This window comes from Episyrphus balteatus, chromosome 2 (assembly GCF_945859705.1).
Source record: "Episyrphus balteatus chromosome 2, idEpiBalt1.1, whole genome shotgun sequence".
Lineage (NCBI taxonomy): Eukaryota > Metazoa > Arthropoda > Insecta > Diptera > Syrphidae > Episyrphus > Episyrphus balteatus.
Window position 1 is genome coordinate 81,720,574 of NC_079135.1, and position 16,859 is coordinate 81,737,432.

General features: G+C 27.8%; 1 protein-coding gene across 4 annotated transcripts in view; it reads left to right on the top strand.

Moving 5' to 3' along the window:
- The window catches only part of LOC129908471 (dynamin), a 33,951-nt gene that overhangs the window by 14,352 nt on the left and 2,740 nt on the right, over positions 1 to 16,859 (top strand). Inside the window, exons 4-15 of one of the 4 annotated variants that reach the window (XM_055984950.1) lie at positions 7 to 123; positions 1,053 to 1,281; positions 1,348 to 1,505; positions 1,582 to 1,688; positions 4,014 to 4,201; positions 4,273 to 4,392; positions 6,307 to 6,318; positions 7,241 to 7,450; positions 7,519 to 7,612; positions 8,047 to 8,183; positions 8,243 to 8,400; positions 13,044 to 13,202. In XM_055984950.1, the coding sequence (XP_055840925.1) occupies positions 7 to 123; positions 1,053 to 1,281; positions 1,348 to 1,505; positions 1,582 to 1,688; positions 4,014 to 4,201; positions 4,273 to 4,392; positions 6,307 to 6,318; positions 7,241 to 7,450; positions 7,519 to 7,612; positions 8,047 to 8,183; positions 8,243 to 8,400; positions 13,044 to 13,202 (1,689 nt within the window). Of the gene's footprint in view, positions 1 to 6; positions 124 to 1,052; positions 1,282 to 1,347; positions 1,506 to 1,581; positions 1,689 to 4,013; positions 4,202 to 4,272; positions 4,393 to 6,306; positions 6,319 to 7,240; positions 7,451 to 7,518; positions 7,613 to 8,046; positions 8,184 to 8,242; positions 8,401 to 10,777; positions 12,133 to 13,043; positions 13,203 to 16,859 lie in introns of those variants that run through there. The other 3 variants (XM_055984953.1, XM_055984952.1, XM_055984951.1) reach the window with 3 other exon arrangements.

Sequence of the window (16,859 nt, forward strand, 5' to 3'; positions counted from 1 at the left end):
TTCCAGAATGATTCAACAATTGCAATCTGATTTCGAGAGAACAATTGAAGGTTCAGGTTCAGCGCTTGTTAACACCAATGAACTATCTGGAGGTGCTAAGATCAATCGAATTTTCCATGAACGGTAGGTTGGAGTTTAAAAAAGCAAATTGATAAAGAAAGGGATATGATGTAGAAAAGAATCTTCGAAGTTAAACGTCAGATTAATTTTACTTTTCTGTATAAATATAAACTATAAAATAGGCAACTTTAACGTAAAATAAAGTGAAATACATAGAAAATATGTTATTTGCTTGTTCGTGTGATGTGTAGTCTCTTCCGTTGCCTGTTTAGGGGCCTATCATAAATTAACAATATTCGCAGTAAGGCCTGAGAATTAAATTAGAAGTATGTACTTGCGTACTTCTACTTAAATACATATTTTGAATGGACACTAGGGTGGTCCAATTTTTTGGTTTTTACATTTCCGTTGTTCCCCACTCAAAAATTGGTTGCATATGTGTTTTGTATTACAAGAAACATGAAAAGAAACATGAAAATCATTTACATGGTTGTCGGGAACATGCGTGCTTATCATGTTTAAGCCAAATTCCAACCTCAAGCCAAGTCCTTATACAATATAATCAGATATTAAGGGTAAGGTAAGGGTAACAAAGTCTAATATTCCAAAGCTGATGAGCGCCCTCTTCCTTTTACTTTTGAGGGCTAAAACTTTCAGCATGTGTTGGTATTGATGTCTGAAGCAAAATAATGCGTGGGGAACTAATGAATTATATGGTTTATTTTTTTGCCTTATAACGTGGACCACACTAATGGACACTCATGGTAAAGGTCTGGGTTCGAATGCAACCCTTTCTTATCTAAAAGCGACACATTTTTTAGTTTGAAATTGCCTAATTTTCCTTTAATAAATTACAAGAACAAGGGTTCAATTTCAAGATTGAATTTTATACCTATTTTTAAGAGAGAAAGAGCTATTAGATTTGTTCGATTCCTTTTACCAAAAATATTCGTATCTTCATTATTAATCTTGATTCTTAACATTACCCACAGGTTACGCTTTGAGATCGTAAAAATGTCTTGTGATGAGAAGGAGCTTCGTCGTGAGATTTCATTTGCCATTCGAAATATTCATGGTATTCGTGTTGGTTTGTTCACACCTGATATGGCTTTTGAGGCGATTGTAAAACGCCAAATATCCCAACTTAAGGAACCCGTGATAAAGTGTGTTGATCTAGTCGTACTTGAGTTATCAACTGTTGTACGCATGTGCACTGATAAGGTATTTTAAACTAAGAAAAAAAAAAAAGTATTTTTGTTTAAACAACATATTTTCTTTTTATTCAAGATGTCTCGCTATCCAAGATTACGTGAGGTAACCGAAAGTATTATTGCCGCACATATCCGCCAACGCGAACAGTATTGCAAAGAACAAATACTTTTGCTAATTGATTTTGAATTGGCCTACATGAATACTAATCATGAAGATTTTATTGGATTTGCAAAGTGAGTATTTTTGTGAAAGTGCTTCTTAAGAGTGTGTTTATTTTTTTTTTTTTTTCGTATTATTTTTCCCCTATAGTGCTCAAAGTAAATCGGAAAATGCCAATAAGACAGGCACACGAGCGCTTGGAAATCAAGTTATTCGTAAAGGACACATGGTCATTCAAAACTTGGGAATCATGAAAGGTAAGACTTCGAATTAACCCCCCTCCTTAGACTATAACTAAATAAACGGGGAATAGATTTTTGTTTAAAGATTTTACAACACTAAAACGTGTTTTGCACTCACTCCCAGTTGACATTTATGTGTACATCATGTATAAACTTCCTAAGCCAATTTCGCTTTAAGTCATTAAGCATGATAATGTTTTTTTTTTATTTTTTTTTCTTATTCTCCAAGACCATTGACTCTTTTTTTCTTATTTTTTTGTTTTTGAGTTTTTCTGTTTATGTTTTTTATTATTTTTTTCTTATTTTAATTTTTGTAGAATTGATGAGTTTTTTGCCCCGAGCTCTTGGTTTGTATTGATGTCCTTCCTGTCTTCTATATTTGCATTTTCCTTCTGTTCAGAGGTTTCATGGTTATTTTTTTGTGTTATGTGCAGTCCGCTCTACCCCAAATTGTGCATGTTTATGTTTTCCAGTTCACAAAATATCTAATTGCATTTAGCACGATTCATTTCATTTTATGATGTTTGTTGGAAAAATATCAATCGAATATCAGAAGCCTAAGTATGTGGATAAAATACAACAACATTTAGGAAGATTTAAAGATTTTTTGTTCTCAAACATATATCATTTTGTTTAAAAAAAATCACTATTTATCTTTTAAAGCATAAGAGAACATATTTGTTTATCTGTTATTTTTATGCTATCGTTCAAGTTTTTGTGCAATGCAATGAGACCTGGTAAAAAGTATCACCATATCATTAACCGTTTCTCGAGTTCGTTCTTTTGTTAAAATTGTATGAAAATTGTCACCGAGGTGAAATACATACATATGTTCTCTTCCGTTTTTACACTCTTGATTGCGATCTACTGTTCTCTTTGAAATTTGTATAACCCAGCTTTAACGTTGTGTGTGTCTTTTTTTTAACTGTTACCTACACAATATCCTGATTATTATAATCATTGTTGATAAGGGTCAAGACTGATAAATTCGTTCATGTCTAATAGACATTGGAATTGCGTTTTGATGTGGTTTTTGACTTCAAATTTTTTTAACAAATGATTTTTATTTAAAAACATGGAAAAATTAATACAACTAATGTTTATATTTTATTTTTTTTTTATAATTTTAAATTTATTTATGTATTTGTGTATACAAAAAACTGAATTTCATACTTCTGTAAAGTGTTTAATTTATTCGTTATCTCTGCGAGACGTTACTGCATCGTCGGGCGGAATAATTTTCACCCTCTTATACGTTACATATTTTATAGTTAAAACCTTATTTTCATCATCAGTAAAGTAGTTTACAAGCAGATACATATCATGTGTCATGAAACTCTTAGCTTTCTAAATTAATGCACGCGTCAATTTTACGTTACTTTATAAAACCCAAGTTAAAGATACAATTAAGAATTCTGATTTAAATTCCAATTTTCCTTTGCGTCCTTCACTGTTCGTTGTGTAACAACAAAAAAGTCATCAACAATTTTGTTATCAGATTTATAAAAAAAAATTGTGGTCTCCACAAGCAAAGAGGCAAGTTTCATCTCTTCAAAACCACCCCTTTTTGTTGAAATTACACAGGACGATGAAACCAAAGCCCCACCATTTTTTGTGTCACAAAATAACCCAACCACATTTTTTCTCTTTTAAGATCCTCCTAAGATATATAATTTGCATACGAAAGATGCTACAAAAACGAATGCACTATCATTTCCTGAATAAAGGAATAAGTATTTCACTTTCATATTTAGTACAAGAGCGCCTAGCAAAAAAAAAAAAAAAAAAACATTATTAACAACGTAGCTTTCTTTATACCGTCCTGACAGTGTACTAAAACCAAACCCTATTGTCTTGTATAAGACAACAACAAAAAAAAAATATCATTGACAATACTAATCCAGCATTTCCGTAATGCAAATATACACATTCATTGACCTAGAAAAGCAAACAAAATACTTACCCAAGTAGAAATTAGAACAAGGACTCCTACTCGATTGTCCTTTATGCATGTAGAATTCAAGATTTTGAGTTTGATAACATTGACCGCTTCTGGTTATTCACAAGATAAAATGCACACATCAAAGTTTATAAAAAAATATTAATATAAAAAAAAGTACCTACAAACAAAAATACATGCCACCTGTCCCGGCTTCAACTATGCCTGTGGCAATCTATCTTGTATGTGCATGATAGAATATGCTTGCCTTGTTATTGTAACGTAGAATGTACAATAAATCGATTCATTTTTTTTTTTTCAATCCTAACTGTTTTTTAATAAAACCCTTCGACCAACACCCATGCTTTGTTTTTTCTTTCTATCTTTGTATGGGAACACAGGTGGTTCCCGGCCATACTGGTTTGTCCTTACATCGGAGAGCATTTCCTGGTTTAAGGATGAAGATGAAAAAGAGAAGAAGTTTATGTTGCCTCTTGATGGATTGAAACTTAGAGACATCGAACAAGGATTCATGTCCAGACGTCACACATTTGCATTGTTCAGTCCCGATGGGCGCAATGTTTATAAGGTAATCATTACATTTGAATACAGCTCAATTTATATTTGTATTTCTTTAACACAAAACATCTATCTATGCAGGATTATAAACAATTGGAATTGTCTTGTGAGAACGTTGACGAAGTAGATTCGTGGAAAGCATCATTTTTGAGAGCTGGTGTTTACCCAGAAAAAGATGTGACGGCAGAAAACGGTGATGAGGTAAGTCTTCAAGTATTTTATTTTTGTATCTATTAAATTTATTACGTCATTCATTGTTGTGCAAAGAAGTGATTTATAGCCGATTTTATTATTATTTGGGTGTTTTTTTTATCTACCCATTTTTTATACAAATTTGAAAGTATATATTAGTCAATAAGGTCTATTTAACATACAAAAAAAAATGTATTACAAGGATATTTTCGTGACAAAAAATAGGAATTTTAAGAACGTGAGATTAACATTATTGTAGTCAGTTAAGAGTTCATATGTATAATTATTTAATATGTTTTAGATAATTTCCAACAGAATCAAACTAAGGTACATAAAGGCATATAAAACATACAAAGTAAAAAGTGTTATTGTGAGAACCATGAAAATTTAATCAAAATTGAAATAATAAACAGCACCAATAGTATACTAGTTTATGCCGTTTTACATCTTCTCTACACGATTTTCTAAAATAAATTTTAATTTAGTAAATTTTGAAAAAAAAATCCTCAGTTATTTTAAAAAAGAGAAACATCCCTTTTTTTTGTAAAAATGCAATTCATTGCGAAAAATGTTTGCAAATGAATCAATTTTTTGCTCAAGCTCATAATACTAGTCCAATTTCATATTTTAAGAAACTCCTTGGTTTTGAAGCATTCCCAACGTATGCAATTGCTTTGAAATTACTTTGTGGATAACTCCTAGTTCGGAAAATAAACTCTTCTTTTTTTTGGCATGGATCCTTATCGAGGATTGCTTTTCAAATATTTAGCGCCTGTGAAGCTACGGCGGAACCAATTCTGGCATGTTGTTTAACTTTGAGCCTGGTCACAGAGGCGTGAAAACTCATCTTTTTTTTAAGAGTTTCTACGCAATGAAAAAATTATCGATTTACAAAATTTTGAAACACAGAATTTTAAAATGCAGAAATTTGAAATGCAGAATAATAGTAATACAGAATTATGTTCATACATAATTTTTGATGGAAACACAGATCTTTGGTAGTACATAATTTTGTAAAATTAAAGTCGATCGGTTACCTATCTTTAGGGAATTTAGTCCTTCTTAATTTATTTTTTTTTTCAATGTATCTTTTTCTACCCCAGTAAGTTCCCTCATCAAAAATGAAAAACTAGAAACGAAAAAAAATCGTCAATCATTTTGAAAAAGCGATTTCCAATCAATTGTGAATTGTGATGATTGACTTTTTCAGATTGCAAACAACTTGTATAAAGTTCTTGATTAAATTTAATTATTAATATAATTTAAACTACATTCATATTATATATTATATTATATGTATACTTTAACTTAGAAATCCTTTTTGCTTTGATGTTCTTATGATTTTAAGAACAATATAAGGCGTGTTTTTTCTACAACTCATTAGCTACTCATTTTTCATTTTATTCGCAAAACAATAATAAAAATTACACAAGTAAGTATTTGTTTTTATTGTTTTTCGAATAAAATAAAAAAATGAGTAGCTAATGAGTTGTAGAAAAAACACGCCTATAGTATAAGCTTACTACCGATTTGACGAATTTTACCCGTTTTTCTTAATGATCAGTTTAGTAAGCAAGACATTCTTACTATTTAGGTTATTTATTTGTTTCTAAGTTTTCTAGACGCAATGAAATAATGCAAAACATAATTCTTTGAAAAAAAGTTTTTATTAGCAAAATTCAAGAACATAAAATCACACTTTTGCATTGATAGACACATTTTTGAATCTGCGAGATAAGACTTTTTTTCTATCTTTTTAAGTTAAATTTAAATATGTAGGTACTGACGTTTTATTATAGGAATTGTACAAAATAAAAACCAAAACCCTTTCTTGATTAATTATTATAATTTTATAAAGTAGTGAAAATAAAATTCTGTGTTAAAAAAAATACGAATAATCATGTTTCTTTTATAATCATACAGGATGGACAAGAGGTTTGTTTCATTTTTAATGTTTTGTTTGCCAAACATTTGTGTATTTAATTTTGTTTAACTAATTGGAAAGGATTTTCATAATCTCCCTTTTATTCCTTAATTGATTTGTGTGTTTTTTTCTCGACAAATTAAATTGATTGGCATAAGTGTTTGTTTGAGGATGAATTTGATGATGAAACATTAAATCGTTTGATCTCACACGGACTTTCTCTTCTACGAAAATTGTTATGAAACAATTTTCGTTTATTCTTGGAATGTGGGTGTTTAAACTTAAATTTAAGTGATAAATGCATAACCCTGATTAAACATTTTTCTATCAAATTAAACGATTTGAAAGTTCATTCATTATTCCTTCTCTAACAAGCTAACAAAATTTATTAAAAAAAGCATTCATAATGTTTTTGGTTTTGGTTTTTTCCTCAAAATACTTTTAATTTTTTTGTTTGGCTTTACTTTTAAGGTTTATTTTTTTTGAAATCACTCGCTCTGCTTCCATATTCACAAAATTGTATACCTAGTTGCAAGAACTCTTTTAGTCCTAAGAAATTAGTAGTTGGCCATTTAATACAACATTTATATTATACATAATTTTGAATAAAAAATAACAATTTCTAATCTTACTAATTATATTATTATTATTATTATTCGGCTCTTGCCCTAACAAAAAAAAAAACGTTAAGTTAATAAAAAATTAGTTCTTTCTTGTAGTACCTACTCAAAATGTTGATATTTATTGTATTTTTTTTGATTGCGTTTTCTTAATATTTTTTTAAATAATGACTCTCAATATGGTTAATGTTGTTTCAAAAAAAAATTAAATTATTGAAATACTACACTGCTACAATTTGTATCTACATACAATACAATACATTGATAAATTATACATTTCGAGTTTAATTATAATAATGATTTTTAAATTCAGGATTCAAGTGAATGTGAAACCACTTCAATGGATCCACAATTGGAACGTCAAGTGGAAACAATTCGTAATTTGGTTGATTCTTATATGAAAATCGTCACAAAGACAACACGCGATATGGTACCAAAAGCTATTATGATGCTGATCATAAATAATGCTAAAGACTTTATAAATGGTGAACTGTTGGCACATTTGTACGCATCTGGAGATCAAGTAATTTATCATTTTTGTTTTGGAAATATTTCTTAAAAAACTTATGATTATTTTTTCTTCCATTTTAGGCACAAATGATGGAAGAGAGTGCGGAATCAGCAGTAAGACGAGAAGAAATGCTGCGAATGTACCATGCATGCAAAGAAGCTCTCCGAATCATTGGTAAGTAACTGTGTACATATGTTTAGGTGTGAAATCGTAGAATTTTCGGCTCCGAGAGATACCTCGGTAATGCCGATTTTTTAAAACTTTTTTTGTTTTCATTTTATTGAGAACTAAGAATCATATCGGTTGTAAGAAAAATTGGAGGTTTTCTTAAGCATAAAAAGTTCTATAAATTATTACTTAATTACTTAAGTATTGTGTGCGTCAAGGCCACATTCAATTCAATTGCCTCTGGCAGCTAAGTCTAGCTCTTGTTAGCCGTAGGAATAACTAACTCTGAATTGACCCAGCACTTAAAAACTGACCCTTAATGTACTAAAAACATTCATAAAAAAAAACAAAACATAATTCGTTGAACCCTCTTTTTAAATGTTTTCTTTACATAAACCTAAATAAGTATTATTATACAATTTTCTCTTTGCTTATCTTAGGTGATGTATCAATGGCCACAGTTTCAACACCAGTTCCGCCACCTGTCAAAAATGATTGGCTTCCAAGTGGCTTAGATAATCCAAGATTATCACCGCCAAGTCCAGGTGGTCCAAGGAAACCAGCACCTCAACAACAGGTAATTAAAAATTATTAATTATTACTTTCAAATATGTTTGCTTAATTATGTATTTTTAGGGCTCATTGGGAGGCTCAGTTGGAGGTCGCGGACCACCACCACCTCCAGCAAGTGGACGACCAGCACCAGCCATCCCTAACAGACCTGGTGGCGGTGCACCTCCATTGCCTGGTGGTCGACCTGGTGGCCAAGCTCTTCCAGCCCCACTTATTCCATCGTAAGTAGCATTTTTATATAATTTTTCCCCCTGCTTTAAAATTAATTGGTTACAGTTAAAAGAAATCTCTCTTAATGAATGGGTGGGATATATTTAAAAAAAGAAACTAGAAAACAAAAAATATTTGTTTATATTATGCACAAAGCTCAAAAAGGATTGTAAATGACACGCTCATTTATTGTGGTGTGTGCGTACACTTTAAGTAAGCACTTGTTTTCTCACGCTTTTTTTAAACAAAAAAATAAAAAAAAAAAAATCACGCTTCAAAGCGCGGTAACTCCATTTTAAGCAAGTTAAATACATACCTATATTAAATCCTTTTTTATTGAGCATTGGTCTTACATATAAGAACCAAAATGTTTTTAAATAATTGAAAGTGATAATACTCACAAATCACTTTCAGTTAAATGAAACTGTAAGTGCAATTGAATATTTAATTGCACAAAATAATCAGTTATTTAATATTATGTTTGTTAATGCTTTTACTTGTTTATTAAATGAGTTCGAAAGGTATCCTTTAATTTATCGATAAAGCGAAAGTGATTTTACTTTAATTGTAAGACAATTTTGCAAACAGAATATTGTTGGATGGCTTAAGATTGCTGAGCCTTTAAACAATTAAGTATTATTTTTATGTATTTTTTTAATTTAATAATTTTGTCAGTTTTTAAATTTGTTTATGATTAATACGCATTATTATCTCGATACATATAGTTTAGGTAAATCTTTTGAAATTTAGTGACTATATGTTGTTTATAGAAATGTACCAATAACCTTGTTTTCTTTTTAATTATTACTATAAATACTGATTGTGAAATAAATACAAGACTTTAAATTTCGTTACTTATGTTAACGTGCAAAGCTAGGAATTTTATTAATTAAAAAATAAGTTAATTCCTATATATAAAAGACACAAAGAAAGACATACCCTGAAATCTCAAAATCTCTCACTATTGTATGCATGAAAATTTACATTTCGTATCCGATGCTCATACAACTCACTTCTTAGGTATTAATACTTTAAGCCTCAAGGCCAATGTAAGAGTTAACACTTAGTTTAGAAATGTGTTACTTAAATTTCCAATATCAAACAATTGAGTCCCATTGGTTTAAAAATGTATCGCTTGGCCTACAATGTAACCTTCTGAAGCTTATTTCTGTGGTGTTTGCTCATTCTACTCTATCAGAAAGTGCCATGACTCTCTTCAGAGTATAGAAACAGTTTATCGTTTAATGGGGAAGATCTTGACTTACAAAAATCCGATAGCCCGGATAGTATCCCTTCCATCGGTCTTAAGCTCTTCCAAGCTGTAAAAACCACTGCGTAAGCCTTTCTGTCTATTCGAGTGAATGGAAAACGGCATTTATACAGCCTAACCCAAAAAAAGCGAATCTTGCCACCCTCCAGCTATCGTTAGATTGCTCTAACGTCCTTTCTTGCCAAGGTCATGGAAACGCTGATCCTCTTCTTCTAGCTTTTCGAACCGTTCAATTCAAGATGTATTAAAGAGGTTCAATTCTGAAATCCATAATCCGTTTCTGATCGTTCAATGCTCGAGTACAACAAAACTACTTTAACTGTTTCCGCTCTGCCAGATTTTCATTATTCAGAAACTTTAATAATTATCTTTGTGTGTCTATTTGGGTAGAAATCGAAAAAATCTGGTCCGTCAGGTTACAGTGGTATACAATAATAAAACTTTTATAAAGACTTGGAAATTCTGTTTGTTGTAAATCATTTGCATGGTTAAAAAGAAAAAGAAACATAGTTTTTTTCAATTAAAATCGGGTGTATTTATTTTTTTAATTTGAAAAATAACTTTAACATATAAGTAGAGGTTATTTAAAATTTAAGTTTAGCTTCACTTAATTTTAAACTTTGTTAATTATTTGGACAAATGTTTCATGTTTGAGTGTACTCCTCACCTGAATTATTCATTGAAAATTATTTTGCCATAATATGAGTTAAATGCTTCTCTATAGAGTATTTTAAAAATGTAATTTTTTTATTTTTTATCGCTTATTCGACTTAAAGGTTACCTTTAAAAAATTGAACTCGGTAAAAAATATTTTAATAGCTTACTAGGGGCTTTAAATCGCAATTAAAAAAAAAACAAAGCTTTATAGTTAGACTTTAAAGTAAATGTATGTTCTTTCTCGTAACCTTATAACATTTTGTTCTATTATATTATACAATATAATAATATTGACAATAAAATTCATATATACAACCATTTATCCATTTCAATTATATGTCCTAACTAACAAATTCTCTTTCTATTATTTCCGCTTTCCACTCTTTCCATTACTGCAAATTAACAATTTTTTTCTAAATGCTTCTGTGACGTTGTTGATTGGTTAATTAATCAACGTTTAGACGGCGTTAAGCCACTCCATCAACTGTAACTAACACAAACGGCAAACAAAGAAAATTAATTTATATTAAACATACAAATTTCATAATCTACATAATGTTAAAAGAACTTAAAAACTAGTTTAACAAAAAAAAAAAAAAAAATAGTTTGTGTAATGTTCAAAAGAAAAAAAATATAAAATTGTAAAAGAAAGAATTTATAATTTCTTTTACAATTAATATAGTATTTGCGCTTAAATATTAGGAGAATTATAGCTTAAACAATAAGTTTAATTAAAATCATGCAAATGTCGTTTTAAATTATTATTATTATAATTATTAATCAATGTTAATGTAAAATTATTTTACTGAAGTACCTTTTATAAATATGTTATTTAAAAAAAAATATTACAAGCACCTGAATGTTATATATTGTTGAAAAATTATTAAAAAAAAAAATAAAGAAATGTAAAACATTACTTTCATACATTTATTTATAAAATACTAAAAAACAAAAAAAAACAAACACGAATATACAAACTCAACAGTTTTATTATATTTTTGTTTTTATCATTTTTCATTTTTTTTTTATTCTTAGAGCTTAATTGTTTTATTTATCCGAATAGATGATGATCGCAACTTGCAACGAAGAAATAGTAAAGAATACAAATTTATTTCAAAAAGAAAAATAAAGTAAATTTATTCACATTGAATAGAAAAATATTGCAAATTTAAAGTTCATTGAAAAACAAAAACAAACAAAAAATACTATTTGGCTCTGGGTGATATTTTGTTTTTGTTTTTTTCTTTTGTGTTAATGTCAATCGATTGCTTTTATTTGTTTATTTTATTTTTATGTTATTGTAGTTCTTGTTTGTAAAATTGTCTTACTTCTTGTTATATAACATATGATATATTCGTTAAAATAAATTAAATTATTGAGAGAGATTAGCAAAATTATTATTATTGAAGTTTTGTTTAGATTACCAATGTACCAATTTACCAACTTCTGAATTTTCTAACTATTGAATTATAACCAAAGGGCTATTGATTGGAAAATTGAACTTTCTCTATGTCCGCTAAATTATAGATAATCACATTTATATAAGCTTTTCTATACTCAAAATTTGAAGTACCTATGTACGTCTAATTGCTTCTTCGAGATAACAGTGAGATTTCATAAGATACCAGTTTTATAATAATTAACAATAAATAATTAATATATTATCTATAATTTTGAGAAAACCAATTCATGGCAACAATATTAATAAAAAAGATTTAAGGGAAATTATTTGCTTTCTTACTTAATGGCAATTATAGGATTGGAATAAAAAAAAAAAATGATGGTTCAATATGAATTGCATTTTTCTGGAAATCCAGCATCTAACTTGATAAGAAAGAATTTAATCGATACAATCGTATTCAAAGGACATGCTAATTAACTCCGGTTCTACAAACTTTGACTTGCGTAGACTTAAATTCTTATATAATTTCAATATTGGTAATCTAAACAAAAACTGTAAACTGAAGTTTTTCATTACACCTATTTGTTGTTTTTTATTGTTTTATTTTATTAATAACACAATCAGTTAGTCAAACTTATAAGTAAAAATACCTTAAAAAATGCTAAATGATTATTTTGTAAATTAAAAAAAAAGTGAATAAATTCTTGTAGATAATAAATCTATTTCGATCTATAGAACTTGCAGATACAAACCAGATAAATTTGCTTTGGCTAGTCTAAATGGGTGCAAATCAAAGAAATGAAAAAAAGCGAAAAAAAATATCAAATTCATTCGTGAAGTGATTTGATCGAGAGCCAGTGCCCCTTTTGAGAGAGCCTATGTTTTATATTTTAAAATCAGACTCACCAAACGTTTTCAATACATTTTTAAATCATATTTTTTTTGCACAGAATCTGTGTTTACCTCCGAAATTCTAGTCTAGAATATCTAATTGAAATTTCATTTCAATTTTGATTAACATAACTCAATTAAAAATAACTCAATACATGCTTGCTAGGCATACATACATACATAGATGGAAATTCATGAATTTTCTTTCAAGCACATTTCATTGAAAATCGCATAATTAACTGTGTTCTTTGGCATTTTATTTGGTACTGACTGTTATAAGTTTTAGAGTGCATAAACATTTTCCATTTAAATTTTTGGAACACAAGTTTGACTGATTGTATATGTTGTTTTTATTTATTTATATTTATTTCCTCCTTTTGTTGCATCCTTATGAATTAAAACAAAACATATAACTATATTGTATACCACCATAGTCGTGTTGTTGGAGGTGTTGGATCAACTGTCTTACAGTCGTCAGGAGCACAACAATATATACCTCCCCATATGAGACAACAAGTCAACCAAGCTGTCGGACAAGCTGTTACCAATGCAGCTATGAATGAGTTGTCAAGTGTCTTCGCAAGCAAATTCAAGTAAACTTTTTATTTGTTTGTTGATGTTTTTATTTAATTTGTTTTCGTCTGTGTTCGTTTTTTTTCTTCTTAATTTTTGTTTGTTTTATTTTTGATTGAAATTTTTTTGTGTTTCGTTTTAATTTGTATTGTTTTTCTCCTTCAAAAGGATCTAAACACATTTTAAAGAATGACAAGTTGTTTTTTTTTATTTTACTCATTTTTTAATTTTTGTTTTGTACATAAAAAGAAAAAAAAAAAAACTAATGTATGTATAGTTGTATTATAATTTTCCATTAATACCAACATAAGTATTTGATACATAAACATACATAATAATACAAGGAATAAAAAAAGATTGTTAGGGCTTAATCAATGAAATTTATTAAACAAGAATTGAAAAAAAGCCTCTTTGCTCCAGTCACTGCTTGCATAAATTTAAAAAAAATAATTTCTTTCTTCTCTTAATTTATTTCAACCATTTGTACACTATATACACTCAAACACAAGTTAAGTAAGAATTTATTTACAATTCAAAAAATAAGCAATCAAAAAATGTTAATTAAATTGTTTTTAATTTTGATTTTTTTTTTTTAATATAAATCCAAAGGAATATTGTTTAGGGAATTTTTAATTTAAAGTATATTTAAGTATTCATACATATAAAATATGATGATATTTTAAATAAGGACATTCTTGGAAATGGAACCCATGTGAAATGTGATAGTTTTTAAAATTTTCAATTTTATTTATCTGTATGTTACATATTTTGCTGTTTTTAGCAGTTATAATACAACTTCATAATGAAAAACTATGCCGCAACAGACATTATAAGGTGGCTTGAGGTTGATAAGAAGTTCAGTTGACGGTTTCAATCCCGCTGATTCTTACTTGACTGTTTTCTGCCATCAGCTTCTCGGTCTTCCGGCTCTTCTTGAGTGAGCGTGTTCCTCTGCATTGCTTGAGTTTACGATTTCTTTGAAAGATTATAAGGTGTTTCGTTGACCGATTTTAAGCATGTTCTGGATTTAAGAGACCTAAGTAAATCAAACAAATTATAAAATTTGAACAAAACCTCTTGAAGCGAATGAAAGAAATTGAAATTGAGGTCACTGGTAACAAAGTGTTCTAGCTGATACATTCTTAAAGTTTAAGACTTAGGGTCTTATAGCATTTAATTTTTTTTCTTTTTACTAAAAAGACTATTGTAAAGAGTTCCATTTACCCAGGGATGTCCTTATTTTAAAATATACTAATTTCTTTAATTAAAAAAAATTACATTCCTAGAAGAAACATTTCGTAAAAATTTAATTAAATCATTATAAGTTTTATTATTATTATTATAATTATGTATTATTATTAATAGTATTGTAAAAGTTAAAGTTCTCATTATATAGAATGCTTGTTGCTGTTTTTAGTAGTTTTAACAAAAAAAAAATAAATTCTATAACATAAATTAAAAAAAAAAATCCTAGCTTTTAAAAACCCCAGAATATTATGCATGTTTATTGCAAATGCTTAAAATAAACTTTAAAAAAAATATAATAAGTGAGGACTCTTTTCTTATTCTTAATGAATATTCAAAGCAAAGTGTATGTTGTATAAAATAATTAAATATTCACTTAACAAAAATAAAAAAGAGATACAAAATATATAAGCAAAATGTGAAATCACTTAATGTAATTGTGTTTGCACTTGTCTTTTGCAAAACCAGCGATTGTTATTTTTAGTTTTTTTTTTTTGTAAAATTTTAATACATTTTGAAAGTTTAAGTAAGTTATTCGACTTTGAGTGGAAATTACTTTATTTTTTTTCATTAATTTTTACTTGAGCCGAATCGCTTCAGATTGGAGAAACATACCCAGTCACGTATTCTTTAAAAGTTACACACAACATTGAATAACGTTAAAAAGTATGGGTATGCTTAAATCTTACATTCCTTTTAAAAGTTACTCAGTCACAAAAAACGATTTGATTTTCTTCAATTAATTTTATTTTATGTTTTTCAAATGAGTACACTCAACTAATTTGTATTCATAAAAATATGCTGTAAATGCCCCAAGATCTTATCGTGTCTGAGTTTCATTTAATTTTATTATAAAGAAAGTCTTAAGTAGGGACTTAACCTACAAACATTGTCATGGAGCGGAGTTGAGATAAATTCTTAGCGATTTTGTTTTATTGTTAAATTTATCTTCATTGATCTTAACCGAACACCAGCAAGGCCTTATCCTTATTAACCACCTTGAATTTGCTTCAAATAATAAAATACTCACCTCAAGTAAAATTATAACCTATATTCTATTATTTTAACTAAACTTTAATTTATGCTTATAGCATTTCAAAACAAAAAAATCGCTTTGTTATGTATGAAAAAAAAAAAAAAAATTCACACGCCTTCTACTCTTAAAGTATAACCATGATATTAAATGTTTTTTCTTTTTTAAGTTACTATACAATATGCTAAATGTCCGTATTCATAAAGTTTAACGAAATTTAAGTGTTTTATCTAATAAATGATAATATTTATATATTATACAAACATACATAAAAATATATATATACCAACTGTAAAAGAGTTTTATAAGTTAAATAAACCATACTAGTTCGTTGCGTTCTCTATCTCATCATAAAAACAAAACAAAACAAAACAAAACAAAAAAAAATAGATTTTAGATGAAAATATTCAAAATATCAATTCAAAAATATTTAAATCTATCATTGCTGTTTAACAAAACAAAAAAATCATGTAATTAAAATTAAGAAAACAAAAAAAAAAAAAAAACTTATGAAATACATACAAAAACATTATCTATAAATATATACAGTAAAATAGTTATTTTAAGATGATTCCCCAAGTTACTAAAATCCATATTAAGTATGAAAATAAAAATAAAACTAAAGCAAAACAAAGAAGAACAGTTATATACAAGATATTTGATGGTATTCCAACTAATGATATATATATATATATTTATATAGTATGTACTCTACAAAAAATACAATGCTAGAAAAATAAATCACAACTATATTAAAAGTTTAAAAATGTATAAAAACTTATACAAATAAATACAATTCCAGCAAAAACAACTAAAAAACAAATAACTTTGCTAAAAATAAAAAAAATGAAAATAAAAACAAATAAAAAAAAAAATAGAGTACAGAAAAAATTACACGACGCAATTGAAACAACTCAGAACAGTAAATATGCCTATAATATATATATATATATATAGATATGATTAAAAATATTATTTAGCTAAGTATAAAAGTTAAAATTAAAATTAAGAAAAAAAAAATCGTGCATATGTAATTTTTGCTGAAATATGTATGTTGGAGGTTAAGATGATTATGTTATCCAAAAATAAAAAGCAAAACAAATTATGAAAGTAAATAAATAATTTTAACTGATTTAAGTTGTAAAAACTAAAAAAAAAAACATTTGTTTCTGTCCAAACATTTTTTTTTCTGTTTTCTTAATTTTTTATGTTTGTTTCCGTTTGTTATTTATATTTAATACTTTTGTAACTATTTTTGAAGTGTTTTGTATTGGTGGTGGAAGATAAAGGTGAGTTTAGTTTTAAGTATCTGATGTATTTTAAGTGGAGACAAATGGTTTGTGGAAAAAAAATTAGTTCAGAAAAAATTTACCAATGTTGGCAATTTTTTCTCAAAGTT